The sequence below is a fragment of the Akebia trifoliata genome, chromosome 2 (assembly GCF_017979445.1).
Source record: "Akebia trifoliata isolate Shusen 1 chromosome 2, ASM1797944v1, whole genome shotgun sequence".
Classification (NCBI taxonomy): domain Eukaryota; kingdom Viridiplantae; phylum Streptophyta; class Magnoliopsida; order Ranunculales; family Lardizabalaceae; genus Akebia; species Akebia trifoliata.
In genome coordinates this window covers 30,614,706-30,637,170 of record NC_141376.1, presented here as the reverse complement: position 1 = coordinate 30,637,170, position 22,465 = coordinate 30,614,706, and the positions used below count along the sequence as shown (strand labels likewise).

General features: G+C 33.9%; 1 protein-coding gene across 4 annotated transcripts; it reads right to left on the bottom strand.

Moving 5' to 3' along the window:
* Window positions 1–2,360: 2,360 nt before the first annotated feature.
* On the bottom strand, window positions 2,361–11,230 carry LOC147410115 (protein XRI1-like). Of its 4 annotated transcripts, XM_086432337.1 has the most exons (7): window positions 11,079–11,230; window positions 10,850–10,989; window positions 10,688–10,763; window positions 8,773–8,820; window positions 6,972–7,118; window positions 2,695–2,721; window positions 2,361–2,610 (listed from the first exon to the last, which is right to left on the bottom strand). In XM_086432337.1, exons 2-7 carry the CDS (start codon window positions 10,982–10,984, stop codon window positions 2,600–2,602), a joined length of 444 nt encoding a protein of 147 aa, XP_086288463.1. In that variant the 5' UTR covers window positions 10,985–10,989; window positions 11,079–11,230; the 3' UTR covers window positions 2,361–2,599. The 4 variants fall into 4 exon arrangements, with proteins under 4 accessions (XP_086288463.1, XP_086288460.1, XP_086288462.1 ...); XM_086432334.1 differs by lacking the exons at window positions 2,361–2,610; window positions 2,695–2,721 and adding an exon at window positions 5,722–6,331; XM_086432336.1 differs by lacking the exons at window positions 2,361–2,610; window positions 2,695–2,721; window positions 6,972–7,118 and adding an exon at window positions 5,722–6,331.
* Window positions 11,231–22,465: the final 11,235 nt, after the last annotated feature.

Sequence of the window (22,465 nt, the reverse complement as noted above, 5' to 3'; positions counted from 1 at the left end):
AATTTTGTTGGATACAGAGATGGGCACTAAAGCTTACTCGTCTAGTTCAAATGGCACTACAAAAGCAATCAAAAGGTATAAGATGGTTAATTACAAGTTCATTTTTCTGATTTCAAGCTTTTTTTTCCTTCTATTTTTGCATTTAAACACTTATTTATGGATTAAGGACACATTATCTATGATCAAGACCACTCAGCATATAGGTGAGTGTGGCTGATTTTAAAACTTACTATCACTGATTTTTTCGTATGTATTTATGAAATCTCTTGTCTATATACCTACATTCATCTCTTTCTTCATCCTCCCTTTAATGGTACCTAGTGTTTACTGTTGGACTGTGCATTAGCTTACATTGCATTTGATACATGAAAGGTGCTTCCTTTCTTATTTGGATAGGTTCCAAACTGTATTTTTGTCTTGCTTTAGGCTTATTATTTGTTTCTAGGATCTAAACAATTTTGCAAATAGGTTCTGGGCGACGAATAGAGCAACTTTATCTGACTTGACTAATGACAATTTTGCAAAAGTGTCTTCTCTACATAATTAAAGAGAGAATCTCCGAATCTATTTGGCTACACATCATGCAGATTTTGGGTATTTTAGACAGAACAGGAGAGAAAAAAAAACATAACTCCTTTAGTATACTTGTTCTCTAGTTATATAGGGACTTTCTTTGTCCATGTTTCCTTCCCAAGTATGAATAGAGGATTCTACCTTCTTATTCTATGTGATTCTTTGAAAGTAGTTGAAGAGTTTTATATGAACACTCAGATATGTATGGATGTATTTATTGCTTTATGCTAATGCCATTTTAATTACTGATTAAGATTTCATTCTGCAGGTTTTGAAATGGACCATGTCGGAAATTAGCATTAACGGATCTTGTGTGTAATACGGGTGGTCATAGGGTTTTTGTTTCTATTTTTAAGCTAGGAGGGGGTTGGATTTTCTAATTGATTCATCATCATCTTCAGCTTCAGCTTCACTTATAACAATGTAATTAATTGATTTTGTGCATTTAGCTTTGTCTCTAAGGTTATTATTCCAAGCACACTTTGTAATTAATTATCAATAGTAGATGTTACGTTAAGAGTTTGTTTTGGTTTGTCTCTAAGGTTATTGTTCTTTTGTGATTCATCTATGTTCTATGCTGGCCTTTGGAAAGGCAATTCAAACTCTTGACAATCTGATTGTGTTTGATTCCTTGATTATTGAAAAGAATAAGCTTGGGTGATTCATCCATGTTCTATACTCGTCATCTTGGGTGATCCAAAACTCTTGACATTTTTATGATGTGCTCATTTTGCAGGTTATCGTAGCATTGGATTCGAAGTCCTTGTACCCATCTAGTATTTCATTGTTTTTAGTATTTTGTAGCGAAGAGGGCAGCCATTCTCATGTATATTTGTGTATTCATTCTCATGTATAGTCAACTGTTTTTGGGGGGTACAATTTTTTTTTTCTTTTCTTTTCTTTTTTCCAGGTTTTCTTGAATGGATTTGAAATGCAGAAATCACTTAAAAAGCATGAGAAAAGGCTTACAATAGAAGTTTGAAGAAAATATTTGAAGATGTGTGCTCTTATTGATAGAGACAATATTAGCAGATTCATGAGAATAGACTTCCATATTTTATTGTTGAGAAAAGGTTTTCATGCAATGTTATAGAAGTTGCATTGTCGATTAAAGGACCTTTGAATACCAAAATTTTGTTTGGAAGATGTAGAGAATGGGTCAGAAGCTGAAGTTGCTTGGATATCGTGTATAACTTTACGAAACAAAATTAGCATATTCTTTATTGAAAGAGTGATTTTAAAAGTTAATAATCAAAATTTTAATGTTTTGATCCAAGAAGCAACTAGAATGTCAAAGAATTGGTGGTGATGAGCAGTGACCATCTTTGGTGTTAGTTTGAGAGCATATTCGGATATCCAAACATTGGGTATGTGAAATATTTATTACTTTAATTGTCCTGTTTTACTCAACATAACTTTCACGATAGTTGAAACAAGGAGAACTTCCAACAAAATATTGTCACAAAAATCTATAACAAAAGCTAAATGCACAATAAAAAACTAATTTATTTACAAGAAGCAAAAATTCATTCAAACCCTTCCAATTTAGTCGTCAGTCGCATATAAAAGTTCTTATTCAATTTGGATCACTGGTTCTTGAAACTGAATGAAGTTCAATTTAAATTGGATCTGTTGTTCCTTTGTTATAAGAAAAAAATTCATTCGAATCTAGTTGGGCTGTCTAGCATATCCAAGGATTGGAACTTGGAAGTTGATCAGATCGACATAGAACATAATAGGAAAACATTAACACAAACCATTCACCTTTTATTCATCCCACCCACATGCATGACAAAGTATTTGCCATTTCTTTATACAAGAAAAGAGACAAATCCACATAGTAAACACAGACAAATAGCCTGAAGCAAGGACTTCAAAAGAACTCCCACACCCCATGCAAACATATACTAAATGTGATGAGACATAAATATGTCTTCTTTTGTCCATCTGTTTCATTTGCAATTGCAAGGGTCACAGGTGCAGTTTGATCCACACTTGCAGCCTTCGTTCTCAGCTCCCGAAGTTATCATCTCAGATCTGTTCAAAATAATAATTAGTGACAGTTAAGACTCATCATATGTTATAATTTTTTCTTGATTGAAATTTGGGAATGGGACTTACCCCGTAGTTGAAACCTCAGCAGTGCATCTACAATAAAAAAAATAACAATAATAAAATATCAAAAACAAAAAAATTACATGTAAAAGAAGACTTAATACAGATTGGTTTGATAAATTTTTCTATAGAGACTACAACAACATATACTACTATAGAGTAAAGAGCCATGCCTGGAGGAGCTAATAAGAAAAGAGCCATGACTAAATTTGATGCTTTTGTTTGTTAATAGAAAATAATGTTTTTCTTTTGTTTGAGCTTGTCTGTCGAGACGAAGGAAGGGTTGGGTTTCTTAATAGAAACAGATCGTTAGTTTAAAAACAAAATGAGGGAGTTGTTTTAAAAATTGTAAAAGTTACATTCTCATTCGGAATTGACGTCACAATACGTCTCAGCCGTTGCTTTCGAAAAATCTAACGCAATAGGGAATGCCCTTATTACATGGTTAGAAACCAGTCATAGATCCAAAAGTATCCTAAGATAAACATTGATCAATAGAAATGAACCTCAACAAGAAATTTGTTGCCATTGATTTGAATCAATATATGATAATACACACTAAAGAAACTTCAAATCTAGGCAAACCCATGAATCTCAAATAGCCTTTAAACAATTAACAAAAAATCTCTCTTTTACCAGTTGAGGGACCACTTGGAACAGTAGCCATGTACAGGTTTCCAGAAGAAAGTGTAAAATCAACTTTAAATGTTCAATAAAAAAATTTAAAATTAGATCCACTCAACAATTACAAAATTGATACCATCTAAATATCCACAATACTCATTAAAATTATTAAAGCAGACAATCTAGTATGGATATGGAGTGAAATTTTCAAAGTTGGGAAGGATGTTGTGTGCAAGGTCTTTTAAACTAATTCTGATATAAGTTACAATAAAACTACTGAGAGAGAGGGCTAGAGAGAGAGAGACCTGTATTTTTGGGGATAGAGTACAATCTTCAATCTCTCTTAATCAAAAATTTAAATAAATAAATAAAAAAGAATCTTTGAAGGGGAGAAATTCATACAAAGTTGGATAAATCCTCAACAAATTCTTTGTGTGCTGCAGTAACAAATTCATACACGAATGGATCAAGACAGGAAGAAATTTGATCGATAACTAAAGTAATCAATAAAAAAAATAGATAATTGAATTTACCAAAAGAATATGTGAAATTTGAGAGTCTGTAAGAGACTAAGACTATCGGAGCGAAGACAGAGATGGAGAGCAATAAGAGGATGAAAATCCTCTGACATTTGAGAGCTTGCTTCATCAAGAGCTCTAGCAGAAATTCTAGGGTTTTCGATTCTTCTTCTTCGTTGAAACAGAGAGTTGTTTTTTCTTTCTGTCGAGTTTCAATGAAACAGAGAGTTGTTTTCCAGAAAAAAAAAAAGGAGAAACGAGGAAAAAGTCAAGGCAATTAGCGTTTAATGAAACAATGGTATACAAGGTTCTGTTTGTAAAAAAATTTATTACAAAAGTTGAATATCGAGAAACAATTCAACCCATTAAATATCGTCAAACAAAAGTCGAATATTTATATTTCATTAAATATAAAAGGGAACGGATCAAGGGACATATGTGAAAACAATGTAACATTAATAAATTTTCAAAATATGGGTTAGAAGTTTGGGATTTAGAATGTGGACCGTCGATATGGGTTCAAAAAAACTTAGTCCAATCTGAAACTTCTAACCCCATTAAAAGTGATTTAGAATGTTAACCGTCGAATTTTTGCCAATTTTTGCCAATAATTTGTAAATCAGTTTTGATGAATTTATAGGTTTCAGATTGAGCTGATTTTTTGTGAGGATGATCTTCTCATCATAGTGACCATCCTCGCAAAAAATCAGCTCAATCCAAAACCTCTAACCCATATTTTGAAAAACCATTATTTTTATATGGCTCATGAACCGCCCCCATTATAAAAATGCATTAACGATCAAAGCCAAAAATACTCAAGAATGGATAAAACACAGATAAAATCAATACTTTTTATGTAAAAAAATTTGGGATTGAAGGTCACCTCTACAAGTACCAAAATCGTTTGGATTCTTCAAAATCGTCGATCGAGAGAGAGAGAGATCAATGTGTTGCTCCTACTTCGCTTTGGGTTCTCTCGATTGAGAGAGAGATCATGATATTCTCCCTATTCCCTGTGATTCAGTTGATCAAGAGAGACGATGGGTTGGCTTTTCAATCGAGAGGAGAGTTTGGTTTGCTGTCAAGAGGAGAGACGAAGAGTAACGAAAAGTTGGGTTTCAATGTTCAAAGGCAACAAAGAGTTGGGTTTCCGTCGAGAGAAAAGCGAAGACCAGCTGAGAGAACCGTCGAAGGAAACGAAGAGATTTGGATTTACAGAAGAGACGAAGAGACGAAGGGTTGGGTCGAAGGAAAACGAAGGTTGGGTCGTCTGTTGAGTGAGAAAACGAAGGGTGTTTAATGAAAGGTGCAACAATGGGTTTTCAGCCGAAGGTTGAGTTCGTCTTCTTCGTTGAAAACCTTATGAAACAGCAACATGTTTGTCGAGAGAGAAAACATAAAAACAGAGATGGTTAGTTAAAAAAAAAAAAAACAAACAATAGAAAAAAAAGAAAAGACGAGGGAGTTATTTTCAAATAAAATAAACTCCGTTTCTTTTATTTGAACGGACGTGTTGAGCCATCTGCGCCATCCACTCCCTCAAATCTAACGTCTCTCGTCCGTCTATTTCTCAGCTGGTTTTCAACACGTCCCTTGAACCGTCCCCATATATATATATATATATATATATATATATATATATATATATATATATATATATATATATATATATATATATATATAAGGTCTGGTTCCTTAGACACACTTCTAGAAAAAGTGTTTTGTCCAATATGGGCTAATAGTTTTTGAATGGCCTGATTTTTTGTGAGGATGATCTGTATGGTGAGGAAAACATCCTCACAAAAAATCAGCCCATTCTGAAATTTCTAACCCTAATTTATAAGCTAAAGAATGATGAAACATCAAATTTTTACCGTTAGTTTGTAACCACTTTTCATGAGGTTAGAAGTTTCAGAATGTGCTGATTTTTTGTGACGATGATTTCCTCACCATAGAGATCATCCTCACAAAAAACCAGCCTATTTCGAAACTTTTTAGTCATTTAAGACAAAACTTTATCTACAATTTTTTTCTGTCGAAAACCCTATTCTATATATATATATATGATAAGCTGGGTTGAAGGGACTCCTCCCTTTCGTAACCTCAATTACAACGAGTGTAGTTGCGACATAAGTCCTCTACTAAGATTCTTACAATAAGCTCATATGTTTATTTGAGCAAATATAGAACATAGAGAGCAATATTACAATTTTAGAGAAGAAAAAGCAATCTTCTTCAGCCTCTTGTCCTGATAATGGTCACCGTACCTCTCCCTTGTGTGTGAATCCTAGTTAGGGCCACCACGGCTTTTCCTGACGGGCCAGTCCCACCATTGAACATGCATGGTTGGTGGGCTAAGTCCCCCACTGGGTGTCTAACGGGCCTCATGGGCCTCATCAGTATCTTGTCATTTATATCATCGAGGGTTACATCCCCTTGGATCCCTCCGGGCTTCACCATATCAAATGGGTAGGCCACCTTCATTATAGGCCCACCACTCTCTGCACAACCATCACAATCCCATGGGTATCATTCTTTAAGAGAGATTCTATGCCGCACTAATTTTTGCTAACAGCAACCCAAATCATATGTAAATCACGAAAGAATTAACACACAGTAGTAAAAGTTGGTGTGGCAATAGAGGCTTTCTTCTTTAAATAATCTTTTTGATTTACTTCCCATGATAACTATGTATCTTTAACACGAGTCCGATAATTTAAGCAAATAAACAAGTAGGATTGTCCATAGATCCAGTTCGGATTGGGATTGATCTAGAACAGGTCCTATAATGTTTGGATCAGATTCAGAACTGATCCGAAAAAGAAGCAAATTGGATCCTTGTTGGATTGGAATTTAAAATATCTCAATTTTAGGATCCAAGTCCAATTTGACATTTAATTGTCTAACTCTTATACATACAAACAAAATATATTTATAATTTACATAATTAATGTCACACATTTTATCAGTTCAGGTCATGGTTGTTCCAGAACTGATCAAACATTCATGGCAAAGTTGGTTCAAAAAATATATTTATTTCATCAAGTTATTTTTGCTAATTATCTATAGCTATAAAGCCTTCAATTAGTGTCATATTAAATAACTATAATCGATTGCTACTATTAGTGCCATGACACCTACCCGAAACTGAGGCAACTTTTTCATGTAGGTCCTTGTTTACGTGAAAGGAAGATGTCGAAGAAATATTTTTGTGTCTTTCAGATCTTCTTGGACTCGTCTCTGTTGGGATCGTGGATCCGTCATTGATGTTGTTCCAAGGTTCATCATCTAAGATAATAGAAAAAATAATCAGTTGAATGGACTAGACTTGGATCGATTTTGATGTGACGTGGTTATATATATAATATTTTTTTTGTTGAATATAAATTAACTATGTTTTTATTATTAATTAAAATATTAAATGACTTGATAAATATTTATAAATTTAATATTTTATTTGACTCGTTCAAGTCGACTCACAATTGTAAACTTGACTTGCTTCGATGTGTTGGACATTTGTGTTGAGGCTCGACGTAAAGAATTGAAAGACATGAAAAAAACTTTTGACAAAAGTAAACATTGTAAATTGTAAGGATAATGCTGAAGTAACATTAAAATGTACATCGCGGGTGACATTTCTGACATGGATGTGTGTCAAAACCATAAATACTTTCATCGAGATCTCACTTGTAACTTGAAGAAAAACATTTATGGTTTTGACACACATTTACATCAGAAATGTCCCCTTATGATGTACATTTCAATTTTACTCCAACACGACTCAAATTGTAATAGAGTCGTGATTTTCTGACTGCACTCCTCTTGACATACTCTCCTATTGTGGCATGTGCTAGGACCATAGATTTTCCTCAGGATACTCGACTGCACAGCCCCATAAATATTTGCAATTGTGTATCCTGAGGAAAAATTTGTGATTCTAGCACATGCCACATCAAAAGAGTATGTTGGAGGGGAGGGCGGGATCAAAGCCAAAAAATTGTTATCCATTGTAAAGTAGTGGTTTTCTAACTCCTTGGCATACTCAAAATATTCTCTTGATATGGTATGTGCTAGAACTATAGATCTTTTTACCACAGGATACACACCTGTACATATTTATGGGGATGGGCAGATGTGTTTCCCAAGGCAAAAAATCTATGGTTCTAGTACATGCCACGTCAGGAGAGTATATGTATATGCCTCGTGAGGGAGTCAGATTATTATGACTTTTCATTGTAGTAACATTTTAAACATAGAAAATAGTGGAGTTACTTTAAAATTGACATTGATTCACAATTTGCTGATGTGGATTTGTGTAAGAATCGTAAAACGTGTAGGACTGTCAAGGGATTGGTCTGTTTGCAACAGGATCGGATAGATACAAATTGAATTGGACTCTTATTGAATCTAGATTTTATGATCCAAATCCCATCTGATAATACAATTGGAATAACTCCTGATTGAATAAAATTTGATTTCATAAACAAACTATTAATAAATCTTTATATATTTGACAAAAGTAAATTATACAATGTAATTTGACCTAGAAGTATATTATATAATTTACATAATTTCTCATATTTTACAAAATTGAGGCAGACCTAACTGTTGGTCAATGAGGTATATTGAATCATACCCTTATCTGAATTAGAACCAAAATGCTCAATGCAGATCCAAATGGATTGGATTTTGGGTTTTATCTGACCCATAGGAAGCATCAAGAGGGTTGTTAGTGGGGTGATTATTTATTGAGAGATTTACCCGACAGGCCTAACTGTTATATTTTTATTACAAAAATTCCTTGACAATTCCAACAGAATCTTACTTTGTGATGTTTGTTACACATCTAACCTTATTTTATGTTCATTACCCACCAAACCTTATAGCAATGATCCACGTTATAAAATTTAAATTGATGAGAGTAATTTGTTACTTTACATACCTTGGAGGGAATCCAATGTCATCAATTTGTGACATTTAAAAAGATGACCTGATAGCACGAGTGATAAAAGAAAATATTCTAAAAATTATAAAAAATATATTTAAAAAAACAAAAATTTCACAATTGAATTTTAATTTTAAATTTAAGAGTTTAGTAACCATTCACTTTCAATTATTTATCAAATCTAAAAGATTATAATGTTGGATTGCCAATTTAATAATTTATATAATCCCAAAAACCCTTAGTAAGTTAGTCATGCTGTTGCTAACTTGAATCATAAAAATTTGCGGAGGTACCATATTTGATAAAAGTAAAAAAAAATTTGTAATAAAATTGAAACAGATAAGTCTTCCCCGTAAATCTCTCTTATTTATTCTACTACAGTGCAGGCAATTCTATCGCTCACCCAAAATAATGGACACATTTTTTTTTTTGTCTACCCCAAAAAAAAAAAAAAAAAAAACCGAAAGTCAACAATGATGTTGACACGAGAAATGATAAAGTATACCTCTTATTCATAAGGATATTTGTTTGAAGTTTGAACCATCTCAACTGAGAGTATATGGAATCCAATCCCAAGATCAAAATGTGGAAATCGAAACTGATGCGGTAAAAATCACTTTCATGCTTAAATCTTATACACAGGAAAGGTATAAATGATTTCAAAAAAAAAAAAAAACTACGATTAGGAAAATCTAACCATTTGCATTTGTGCAAATTGGCACCAAACTGCAACAATTAAAAATTAATTTTTGTGGTGTACGGACCCGCACAGATACAAGGATGAATTAAGCATTAATGATGAATTTTTTACTCACACGAAAGTCAATATGATATTTTATAGATTTCTTATCAACTAATTAAATTAAATTTAAGGCAGGTTTATCAAAACATGCACAATATTTCGAATATTTATTAAAACGGTATATTGTAGCAATTAATTCCAAAAATGATAAATTTACTATTTTTGAAATTAATTTTTTTTATCAAAACGGTAAAAACAGTAAATTATTTTTTTTTTATATTGAAAATGCCCTTTTTTATTTTTTGATTGAAATTACGAAAATAAAATTGATTTCGGTAAAAAAAAATTATAAATACATATGATTGTTGGATTATCGAAAGAGAGTGAATCTTTTTAGTTGGATTTTCATTTTTTTAAGGTTAAAATTATAAATATATATGTAAAACAAAAAAAAGGGTATTTTCGGTAAAAAATATATATATTTTACTGTTTTTACCGTTTTGATAAAAATATTAATTCTGAAAATGGTAAATTTACCGTTTTCGAAATTAATTATTACAGTGTACTATTTTGGTAATTAATTTCGAAAACTCTACCATTTTGATAAATTATTCTAAATTTAATGTGAATTTTTTTTTTATAAATTGGAATGTCTCAATACACATGACTTTGTGTGATCGGGGGTATCAGATATTCTCTGAAATTTGAGATAAACTTTTTGTAAGTAAATGTTTTTGACATTAATGGGTGAGAGTGTTGAAATAGTATTCTGCACCGAAAAAAGGGGAGAGGTTGGGGGGGTGTAAAAGAGAGAGGGTTTCAATGGAGTCGGACAAAATCGAAAAATTGGATCAGTTCTCATCTGATTACTTGGAATTTGAAAATCTAATGATCAGTTGTATATCAATCAGGTACCCATCAAATAAAATTGAATTTTTTTTCAATTATAATACTATATGTTTTGTTTTAAATATAAAAAGTTTATTTATATTTTGTATATCAAATTGGTGATCATAATCATCAGATTGAATTTGGATCCTATTATTAAGGTCTTATAAAAAGCAAATCTGAAACATTATCCTCCTGATCCAATCTGATCTGGAGTTAGATCCATGGCCAGCCTATATATATAATAAGAGAGAGAGAGAGAGAGAGAGAGAGAGAGTTAACCTGAAATTAAACTTTGCTGTTTAAAGTGGCTAAACTGCGAAATTGGGTCTCCATAATATTCAAAATTCAAGCATTTCTGTATAAAAAACAACCATAAATTCATGAGTTTCAACAATCCATTTTTCTGACTTCAATGAGAGAGAGAGAGAGAGAGAGAGAGACCTTAGAACAGTCAGCAATTTGATGAGGAGAATACAACAGCATTCTTCTTCTCTTGCATCGATAGTTCCACTCATCTATGGCATCTTGAAGGTATCCAGTCGTCTCCATGTTTGATAATAAGAAAGGAGATTCCATATTTACTGAACCAACCCCAACTCATCAACAAAATTGCCTTAAATTTTAATATAAATTAAACAAAACAAACGCAAACAAACAAAGAAGGGAATACCCAGAGATAATTCTGCATTGAAAACTCCGAAGCTATGAAGATTCTACACGCCAGCATCAACTCATCTAATTTGCCTTAGCTTTTTTGCTTACATTTCTATCTTTAAAATTTAAATAAGTCTCTAATATTAAATCTGTCTAGAGATTTAATTCTGATTTCTGACCATTCAATCAGTGTGGTGGGCCCAAATATTTTTTGGGATACCATCTTGACCAAATGTAGCGTGTAGAACAGGACAGCGGTGAAGGACAATAAACGCATTTAAAGAAACAAGCTTTGCTTTTAAAAAAAGTGGTGTCAGAAGAAATCGGTCAAAAAATTTAAGAAAATAAAGGTTATTCGTGCAGTTTTTTATTTTTATTCTGAACCTGTACTCCAGGAGTTGGGTATTATCGTTTCCCCCCCTTTTCAAAAGGCCCTCCTCTCTGCTCTAATAGGGCACCCTTCCATTCCATCCATATTAAATCATAGAGTCGCCATAAACAGACGCGCTAAATCTAACGCGTGGTGATGCGGTTGAGACGGCGTGTGCATAGGATCACATATCTTTTTTTAAAAGATACACTAGGAAAAAGATTTGTGAGTATGTGCACATGCCACATCAACCACATCATCACCGTATCAATTTTAACGAGTTAATTTGTCATTAGTCTAAATCATGTGATTATAAATAAGAGAGATTCTATTGCCACATCAACTTTTCCTAACACCACTTTAAGATGTGTGCTAATTCTTTGGTAATTTGCATATGAATTAGGGTGGCACTAGCCAAAGTTGGTGTGGCAATAAAATCTCTCTAGAAATAATCATCGACTTTTTTTTCTTTTTTTCTTTTTTGAAAATTAAGAGAGGGTTAAGTAGACCCCCAACCGGAACACCCTGAAGGGTTACAATCTAACATAGGAGTGCCTTGTTGCCCTATTTATAATTGAAATCAATATCAACCTCTATGAATTATTGTATGATGCTTTAGATCTTTTGACTTCTCTAAGAATTGCCTAAGGGATTTTAGACATGTTGTTGATACACTTAGCAACAACCTTATAATTTAGGGTTGTTGACAAGAGCTACATATAAACCTTTGAAGATAGCTCGAAATTGATGGCGGAGCATAGTCTTTCTATCAAAGCCAACAACCATACTAGCAAGAACTGACCATAGTGATCTCTGATGATGGCACCCTCACCTCCTAACATGCCTCAAGAGAGTCGTTTGTAAGGAGCATGAAGAAATTATTAGGAGATCGAATCCAAGGATTGGAGATAGGGAATCTGTGATGAAGACCAAGTTGTATATTCCATGAATCAAGGAACTCTGTACTTTGATTGGTGTTTTTTCGATCAATTTTGAGTTTAGAATCCATTAAAGTTTCTCACACATCATTGCGAATGATAGTTTCAACTAGCTAAACCAGTTTGTAGCTATTTTGGAAGACACACTTTCAATTCAGAGAGAAAACATATTTGAGAAATTAAAATAGTATTCGAATTAATTATTCATTGATGGGGATCGTTCCAATTTATAGAATACAATCCTAGTTAAATTAGATAGCTAATTATACAAGAATTGGGAAACTAATTGCCTACAAATCGAGGATCTATACAATCCCGAATTACAAGAGAGAAAATCCCACCACTCCCTTTCAAGTTGGTGCATAGATGTCACACATGCCCAATTTATCTAAAACTTTTGAAAACACTTGATTTAAGACTGCTTTGGTGAGAATGTCGGCTAGTTGATCTTCAAATCGAATCTTAGGCAACTCTATAATATTTTCATCCAACTTCTTCTTAATGAAGAACATGTCTATCTCGATATGCTTCGTACGATCATGTTGAACTAGATTATGGGCAATATCACATGTTGCTTTATTGTTACAATATAGTTGAATCAGTTGCCTAGATGGATAACACAAATCCTACAAGAGAAGTCTTAACCACAATGCTTCACAAAGTCCAAGCGCCATACCTCTGAATTTAGCTTCTGCACTTAAGCAAGTAATAACATTTTGTTTCTTACTTTTCATGTAACAAGATTACCTCCTACAAAAGTAAAGTAACCAGAGGTAGATCGCCTATCATTTATGATTCCAGCCCAGTCAACATCAATATATACATCTATGTTTTGATAATCATTATTTTTAGTGAACAAAATTCCTTTTTTAGGAGCATATTTCAAATATCTCAAAAAGCGCATCACTGTATTCATATGTTGTTATCTAGAATCATGCATAAATTGACTAACAATACTCAATGCATAAGCCAGATCCGATCTCATGTGTGCTCAGTAGATCAATCTCCTTACAAGTCTTTGGTATCTTCCTTTATCAGCAAGTGCTTGGTTGGACTCAACACATAACTTCAGTCCTTCTTCCACTAGTGTATCAGTTAGTTGACATGCATGCTATCATACCAATCTCTTGTAATTGATCTAACGCATATTTTCTTTGAGATAAAAAGATTTCTTTATTAAATCGAGTTACTTTAATCCCAAGAAAATATTTCAAAAGACCTAGATCTTTTATTTCAAATTCTTTGGACAAATAATTCTTGAGAGCTTTCCTTTCCTTAGGATCATTCCATGTAACCACCATGTCATCCACATATACAATGAGTGCAATGATCTTACCCTGTCATTTCTTCAGGAATAAAGTGTGGTCTGAATTACTCTGATGGTAGTCATAGGCTATCATAGACTTTGTGAATCTTCCAAACCATGCTCTTGAAAATTGTTTCAACCCATACAAAGATTTCTTTAATCTGCACACTTTTTGACTATGCTTTTCAAGTATTATGCATCCTAATGTGAGATCCATGTAAACTTTAACAGATAATTCACCATGCAAAAAGGCATTCTTCACATCGAATTGTTGCAATGGCCAATCCAAATTCATAATTAAAGATAACAAGACTCGAACTGTGTTGATTTTGGCCACAAGTGCAAATATCTCTGTGTAATTGATTTCATAGGTTTGGGTGTAACCTTTTGCCACCAATCTCACTTTAAAGCGTTCAATTGTGCCATCAGTTTTATACTTCATAGTGTAAATCCATTGGCATCCAAATGGTTTCTTTCCTAGTAGAGGATCAATAAGTTCCCAAGTTTTATTTTTCTGCAAAGATTTCATCTCCTCGTTCATAACCGCTTTCCACTTAGGGTCAGCTAAGACTTCCTACACACTATTAGGAATAGATACAATAAATAACTAATTTACAGATAAAAATTTTGATTTTGACAAATGATGGTTCGACACATAATGACTCATAGGATACTTAACTTTACTAAAAAGTTCGAGTTCATATGTGGGTTTAGGAATACCTCAAGTGCGACATTGTGGTAGTTGTTTTCTAAGTGGCTTGGGCATTAACTCAAGAATATCCTCAGCAAGCGACTGGTTTAGTACATCAGTTGAGAAGGACTCAAACTTGGACAATGGTGGGGTTGAAGCCATACTTTTCACTTATGGGTGTTCATCACCACTTTGATACCATTTGAATCCAATTCACCTAATTCTTGACTAGCTGATCCAACTTGTGAGTCATCAATATTAGAATCTAAAGTCCAAGTTTATGCCCATATCATGGTCTATGGATTTAGAAGATTTACCTTCTTTAGAAGTATGATAATCATAATTTAGAGTTTGAATTTCTTTTTGGTACTCTCCCTGAAGTTTAGACTTAGAGGAAAATTACATCGAGTCTTCATGGAAGACAACATCCATTGTGATAAACATTCATCGAGTTGGAGGGTGATAATAGCGGTACCCCTTTTGATGAGTAGTATATCCAAGAAAAACACATCGCAATACTCGAGGAGTTAGCTTGTTGCGCTAATGTTTATGGAGGTGTACAAATGCTACACAACCAAAGACATGAGGAGGTAAATTTGGAATGGATGGGGCAACAACTACGTCAGTGAGAGCCTGAAATGGTGTTTGGAAGTTAATAAAACTGGAAGGTACTCGATTGATTAGATATGTTGCGGAGGTAAGTGCTTCTCCTTAATACGATAACGACATATGAGCTTCTATCAATGAAGCTCAAACAATCTCCAACAAGTGTCAATTTTTGCACTCTACAACCCTATTATGTTGGGATGTATAGGAGCAAGTGGTTTGATGAATAGTTTCATGTGCTTCCAAATACTGTTGAAGGTCAAAACTTTGATATTCTCCACCATTGTCACTGTGGAGAACCTGAATATGTGCATTGTATTAAGTTTCAATCATTTTATGAAATTTTGAAATAATAAGTTCACTTCACCTTTGGACTTCATCAAGTACAACTAGGTCATCTTGATACAATCGTCAATAAAAGTAACAAACCAACGTGATCTACCAAAAGTGGTAGTTTTGGACGGACCCCAAACATTAGAATGTATAACCATAAAAAGAAGTGGACTTTTATTCAAATATAATGGAAATGAAGCATGATGGCTCTTTGTTATTTCACAAACATCACAGCGAAAATTAGAACATCAAATTTTGCAAACAAACTAGGAAATAATTTTTTCGGATAACCAAAGGAAGTATGCCTCAGACGTCGATGCCACAACCAGATTTTAGATTTATTTTTCACCCCCTCAAAACCATCCATTGTCAATACTTGTCGTAGCTTGTCGGAACTTTAAGACATTAAGTCTAAGTAATACAACTTCCCTCACTTAATACCATAACCAATCGTCTGCTTTGTTTGGATGTCCTTAAACACACAAAAATCAGGCCAAAAAATTACAACACAAGATAAAGTTGTGGTTATTTAAGAAACTGACAAAAGATTATAATCTAAAGATGGAACAACTAAAACATAATCTAAATTCAGATTATCAGTGAGAGTCAAAGATCCTTCCCCAATAATTGGGGTCGAAGTACCATTGGCAGTAGAAACAAATTTTTGTTAGGACGGATTAAGAGGTGAGACATGTCTAGAATCAAATGTCATATGCTCTATAACACCAGAATCAATTATCCATGCACTATTAGAAACAGGTGTAGAAATATTTAAAACATTACCACTATTATCTATAGTTACTACCAACCCTAAGGCCTTTTCAACAACATCATTCTCTGTCTTTGTTTCAACAACTACAGTAGTGGAGATCTTCTTCGAATTCTACTAACAATGACTATGATCCCACCATTGCGGATATCCTACAAGTTCGAAATAACGACTTTTGGTATGACCAGTTTAATTGTAATGAGTACATTTGTAGGTAAACTTACCTGCACCGTTGGTGGCCATAGGTTGATTGGGCCTAGTATGGTCCTGCTAGTTGTGATTAGACCGGTTTCGAGTCACCATGGTTGAAGCTTCAGAATCTTTGGACTCCCCTTTTAAAGTTGCATGATGTACCGCTTCTCGTTGAACCAAAGAGTAGCATCCTTTCTAGTCTGGAATTGGATCTTTGCGTAGAATCTCTCTACAAACTTGTTAAATGTGAACCCTTAGTCACTCGATAGACTTCCGATATGCTTCAATGTCATCAGAATCTTTCATGACCACTTAATCACGATGCTCCAATTCTCAAAGAACCTCAACTAGCCCTCCATAATATTCAGACAGAGATTTTCCATTTTGTTTACCGGTGAATACCTTTTGGTTCAAGGCAAAAACTTGCAACTCATCACTCCCATCATAAAAGACGTTTGACAGAGCATTCTAGATTTCATGGGCAGTGGGTAAGCGTAAATAACGTTTCATAATTTCTAGAGTCATGGACATTAATAGCCACCTCTTCACTTTCTGATTTTTAGCATACCACTTTTCATATTCATCTTTTGATTCAGTAGGCGGCTTCGTCTTGTCACGAATATAGGAGAGTTTATCCCTTTCAACAATATTCATTTCCATCAATTGGGATCAAACGTCATAATTTGATTCAGTAAGAATAATCCCTACATTAAAAACACCTTTAGATTGAACAACAATAGGAACCAATTTCATCCCAAATGATTCCTTATTTTTTTCACTCATATTTTTTTTAAATGATAGTGTGTTAGACTAACACCGGACCAACAACAAACCCAAAAAACAAAGAGCTTCAAATAAACTTACGATTGGTTAGATTTGTTCGAACGATGAGGATGTGATTGTGGATTTGAAGGAGAATAAAAAATAAAAATAAAAAAGCAAATTTTGATGTTGTTCAGATTAGAAACAATTTGGAAAGAAATTATGAGGAAAGCTTTCGTTTAGAGAAAAGAAATATAGACGTTAATGGAAAGAAAAAGACGATTGGGTTTCTTGTTGGTTCATCTCTGGCTCAGTGATGACGACGACACATCAACATGACTACACAGCGATGACGACGACGGTGGCAGGGCATGATAAGCTTTGCGATTGGCGATGGCCTTTTTTTGTGGAAATTAGGGTTGGATTTCTGGGTTTCAGGGTTTCAAAGAGATTCGAAGGATTTTCGATAAGGCTCTGATACCAACTTTCAATTTAGAGAAAACATATTTAAGAAATTAAAATAGTATTCGAATTAATTATTTACTGATGGGGATCATTCCAATTTTTAAAATACAATCCTAGTTAAATTAGGTAATTAATTATACAAGAATTGGAAAACTAGTTGCCTACAAATTGGGGATCTGTACAATCTTGAATGACAAGAGAGAAAATCTCAATAAACACATCTGTATCTTTCAGTCCACACGTGATAAATGAAAGCATTGAATGCTAGCTATTTAATATAAGCAATTGGACCTTTCCCCTTAAAGCTTGTAAGCATCTAATTGACTTCCTCTTCTCAATTTATGTTGTTTCTAGATATACAAGAAGTCTTTGCCACAAATCATTGGAGAAATCATAGCTAAGGAATATGAGTTCCTCTTTTTTAGGTTCTTTTTTTTAATAAATAAAAGTGGCATATCGAGCTACTCATGATACCTTTACTCATCAGTCTAGATTGAGTCTTTAGGCCTTTGTTAAATAGTAGCCAAGTGATAGCACTGTGCCTTGGGATTCTTCAAGGGAACCAAACCAAAGGCTGCCAGTCTACTTGCAGCTTTCTTGTAGTAATGGCTCTCAGCGCAAATCTAGATGAGAAAGACCCCTTAGTGCCAACTCTCCAAATGACCTTGTCATCTTCTTCAACATATATCTTTATGTTTGGGAGCTCAGCCCATATATCTTCAAGATACCTAGTAGGAGAGGGGGCATACCACTAATTGCCTTTGATTAGTTTGTCGCCAGGGCATCTTTGTTTAGAGTAGAATCGTAGCGAAGTTAATATGGAATCTAGGAAACAGGATGCTGCTAGTGTGTTGATCATGCCATAGGGAGGTTTTTCCCTATTCCCATCCAATGGAATATAAAATCAGACATAATTCCTCTCCCTTGAAGAATTTTTTTTCCACATCCAAGAAGCATTAGCAGGGATTGGCTTATTCCAAAAGTACTAACCTTCGATGAGGTTCTTGTACACCATTGAACCAAAATGCGTTCTTTCTTTGTAGAAATGGCCCATTTTTGTCTTGTTATCCCATCCTTGTTCATGTTATGAAGATTGAAGAATTCGAGGCCACCTTCTTCTTTAGTTGCAACCATTCTGTTTCAGCTCACATTGTGTAGTTTCTTAACCATGTTGGCATTAGCCCACATGATCCGAGTAAATAACTTATTGATGGCATTGATGACTCTCTTAGGGATCATTAGAACATTATTCCAATACACAATAGTTGTAGACACCCCAATTTGATCAAACTAGTCTGAGAGCTTATTCGCATCAATGCATCGAAGGTCAATCGAGAGAATCTTATTTTTAAAAATGGACTCACTTAGACCAATAAAAAAAATCAATAAAATTAAATTTTGCTTGGCCATATGGCCTGAATGATCAAATATAGCTTTGCTTGGCTGTGCAGATCATATGGCTAAGCCATTTTTGTACTGACCTTACCTTTGTGATGTGCAGGCTTAACATTACACTTGCCTTATCTCAAGTAAGGTCAGGCATAATTCCTTATGGTCGTACCTGGGGTACATCCAATTCAATTAGACAGTTAGAGAACCTATGTGCGCATGAGAATCTCCACAAGAAATGATTCCTTAAATCCTTCTCTTAATGACTTATTCTCCAAGAAAGCCCTCTTAATTCCACTTTTACCCATACTAAAACCTCCATAATTCCTTCCACCTAGGGTCTTTTAGTAAACCACTCATTTTCCTTATCTTGACCCAAGGTTTAGCTTGGTCCCCACTTAAGGTTAATTACTTCCTCTAACCTTGGTCTGTTGAGATTCATCAAAGGCAAATTCTTTTTCTACCCTTCTTACTTTTTTTAAAATCAAAAGGATTCCATGGCATTCGAGGTAAATTGATAGCTTTTTAAATCTCATGACCACTTTGTCCACCCTAGAGAATTCTGTAAAATTTCTACCCAATGACGATTGTATCCCTACTTTGGAACTAGCCTAAGGAAGTCACAAGCGATGACAAAAACCATCACATAATTACATGCAATTTGACTTAGATCTCTCAAAATTGACCCAAATCATAATGTCTAGGACCATTCTACCCTATTAAGAATTCTCTAGAACTTTGGGTACAAAGACTATCCTATCCTTTGATCATCAAGATTGGTGTGAACAAGAGGTTAACGACCATCAATGCCAAGGTTAGAAGGTAGAATTGATCCTTTTCATAAAGGTTTTTCTCATAATATTTGGGTAATCAAGGTTTTAAGATAAGTTTACCCTCAAGGATCTCCTAAAATCTTATAAATAGAGGATCCTACCAAGGCAAATGGAAGAGCTCATTTGGTGATCCAAAATTCTGCCCAAATCTCCCTCAAACCTCTCTAAGCCTTCTTATTCTCTCAAAATCCCTAGAAGTCAAATCCAAGAAGAAGAAAAAGGAAGATGGAGACCAAGGTGGGGTTAAACCCTCCATCATCCCCCTTCTAGTCCCCTTATTCTCATATCCCCATTATTTAATTTTAGTGTTATTTCCTTACAAGTTTTCCTTATGCTTTTAGTAGTGCAGATCTCTTAATTCTTGACTAGAGACTTGAGAGTAGAGAATAATCCCCCTAGATGTGATATCTCCCAGTAAGTCCTCAATAAGCTACTTGAGAGTATTAGAATAAGTTATTTACTTATGTAATTTAAATTTCATAGTGTAGATGTTTTACTTTCTTTACTTTTCTTACACTTTAAGTTTACTATAATAATAATTCTTTGTTTTATTTTTTCTTAGATGGCAATAGTGCTAGAGAGTAAACCTTCTTAGGAGATAATCTTCTCTTATTAAGTCTATCTCATGCATACAAACCCTTACACACATTCCACATTTTATTTTGCAAAAAAGGGTTAAGAGTCAATGATGATGATTTCTTTAGATCTTCACCTAACTCTCTAAACCAACAAAAAAAAAAAGTCCTTAAAGGGATACAAATCATGCATGAAGGTCCCTAGTATTTCCAATGGGGGTATCAAACCCATAAATATCTCATAAAGGCCAAAGTAATAAAAAGTCTCCCAAGGGAGCATATAAACTTGTTATGAAGCTTTAAGACCCCAAATGATGAAATTAATGGGAATTTCCATCAAAGTCCCAAGCTCACAAAAAAATCTAGCAAGCACCTACTTATAGTGGTGGCTTATCATCTTGATTTGCTCTTTTTCTAGAAATAAACTATAGTCTTTTTCTCTCTAATTGTAACACCCCGAATTTTCAATTTGTATCTCGAGGAAAAATAAATAGTAGAATTTAAAAAAAAATCTTGAAAGTGAGACTTAGGGTAAAAATTTAGGATATTTCTGATCATTTTTAATGGAATCTGACCTCACCATTAGATTCAAAATGATCGAAAAATATAGTTTAACCTATAAGCACCCTTAAGTGTGAGTCCAAATATAAAAGTTACAAAATCCTCGATTATCGAGTCGGAATAGGCTAAAATAATGACTTTTTGCTAGAAAAAGAATTATTAATATTTGATCATACCATTGGATTCATAACAAAAAATTATTGAATATGGACTATTTATTTGTCATTTTTGGAGATCAGGAAGTCGAATTATCGTCAAAAATGAAAACGACGTTAAGTTTAGGGGTCACCTCAGGCTAAAAATGTAACTTTTTGGTAGAGATATAATTTATAGAAATTGACTATACCATTAGATCCAAAACGAAAAATTAGGCGAAATAGAGTATTCATTCGTCATTTTTGGAGTCCGGACAGTCAAATTATCGTCGATCGAAACAATAGGCAAAATACCGATTTTGTCCCAAATTTTATATAAATAATTTTTTTTTTTTTTTAAAACTCATCTTCCCCAACTCGTTCATACAGCCACGATATATGTAAATGAAAAATTCATTTTTTCTTTGATATTTTACCTCAGATCTCTCGCAAACGGTTTGCGATTGACGACCGATGCAGAAGGGAGAAATGTCTACAACTGCGTTCTCTACAAAACCCACCCAACCTCTTTGCATTTCACTTTCTTTTTCATCTAATATCTTCAAAAATCAGCCGTATTTGTATACAAAAATTTTGAAACTTTGACCTCGGATTTCGTTCGTTTCGGGGTCAAATTGTCTTCCGACGCAGAAGGGAGAAACATCCGCAGTCTCGACATCTACAAAACCCATCCAACCTTTTTTTGTTTCACTTTCTATTTCACCTGATATCGTCAAAAATCATCCGTATTTATATACGGGAATTTCGAAACTTCGACCTCGAATTTCATCGGTTTCGAGGTCAAACCGTCCTTTGTCGTAGAAGGGAGAAATGACGATAACGTCGAGATCTTCAAAATCACCGGGCCAGATTCAAAAATCAGCCGTCTCGAAGTTCGGTCCGTCTCGATTTCCATGCCGATCGCTTCGATTTCCACGCACGTGCCTCGATCCTTTCGCCTAAAGATTGTAAGAAACTTTTAATTTCTATTAGTAATTGTAGATTATGAAAATTGCATTTAAGATTTTATCGGAAAAATTTTCATGTATTTTCAAAATATAGAATTATTTTGTTATTTCAAAAATTCACACAAGAAATTGCATGTTTAATATGTTTAATTGTATTTCTAACAAATTATACGTGGGTAGGGTATTTTAACGGGTTATTTCCATAAATTGGGTCTTGTGCACTGCTCGGACCCCATTTTGATATGAAATTTGTATTCTTTTTCAATATTATTGATAGAAATATATTCTATAGTTAGAAATGTCATTTAATATTCAATGAACTCATATTGAATTGATGAATATCAGAAAATGGATATTTATTGAAGAGATTGAAAATTGTAAAAATCGAAAAAAGGGAAAAAGGGTATGAAACGGTAAAATGTCAGAGTCACACCCGAGAGATAATGTCTGCATTTTACGTTGTTGTGTTGTGTGTAGGTTGGTGAACAGATATCCAGGGATAATATTGTTA

Bases quoted from the DNA above. Each gene is read 5' to 3' on its own strand.
- LOC147410115 (XM_086432334.1), bottom strand. From the start codon at position 10,984: ATGGAATCTCCTTTCTTATTATCAAACATGGAGACGACTGGATACCTT. The intron at 8,821-10,687 runs GTTAACTCTCTC...TCGTGCTATCAG, and splicing joins ACAGCAAAGTTTAATTTCAG to GTCATCTTTTTAAATGTCAC. The intron at 6,332-6,971 runs GTAGGTGTCATG...ATGGTTGTGCAG, and splicing joins AAAAGTTGCCTCAGTTTCGG to AGAGTGGTGGGCCTATAATG.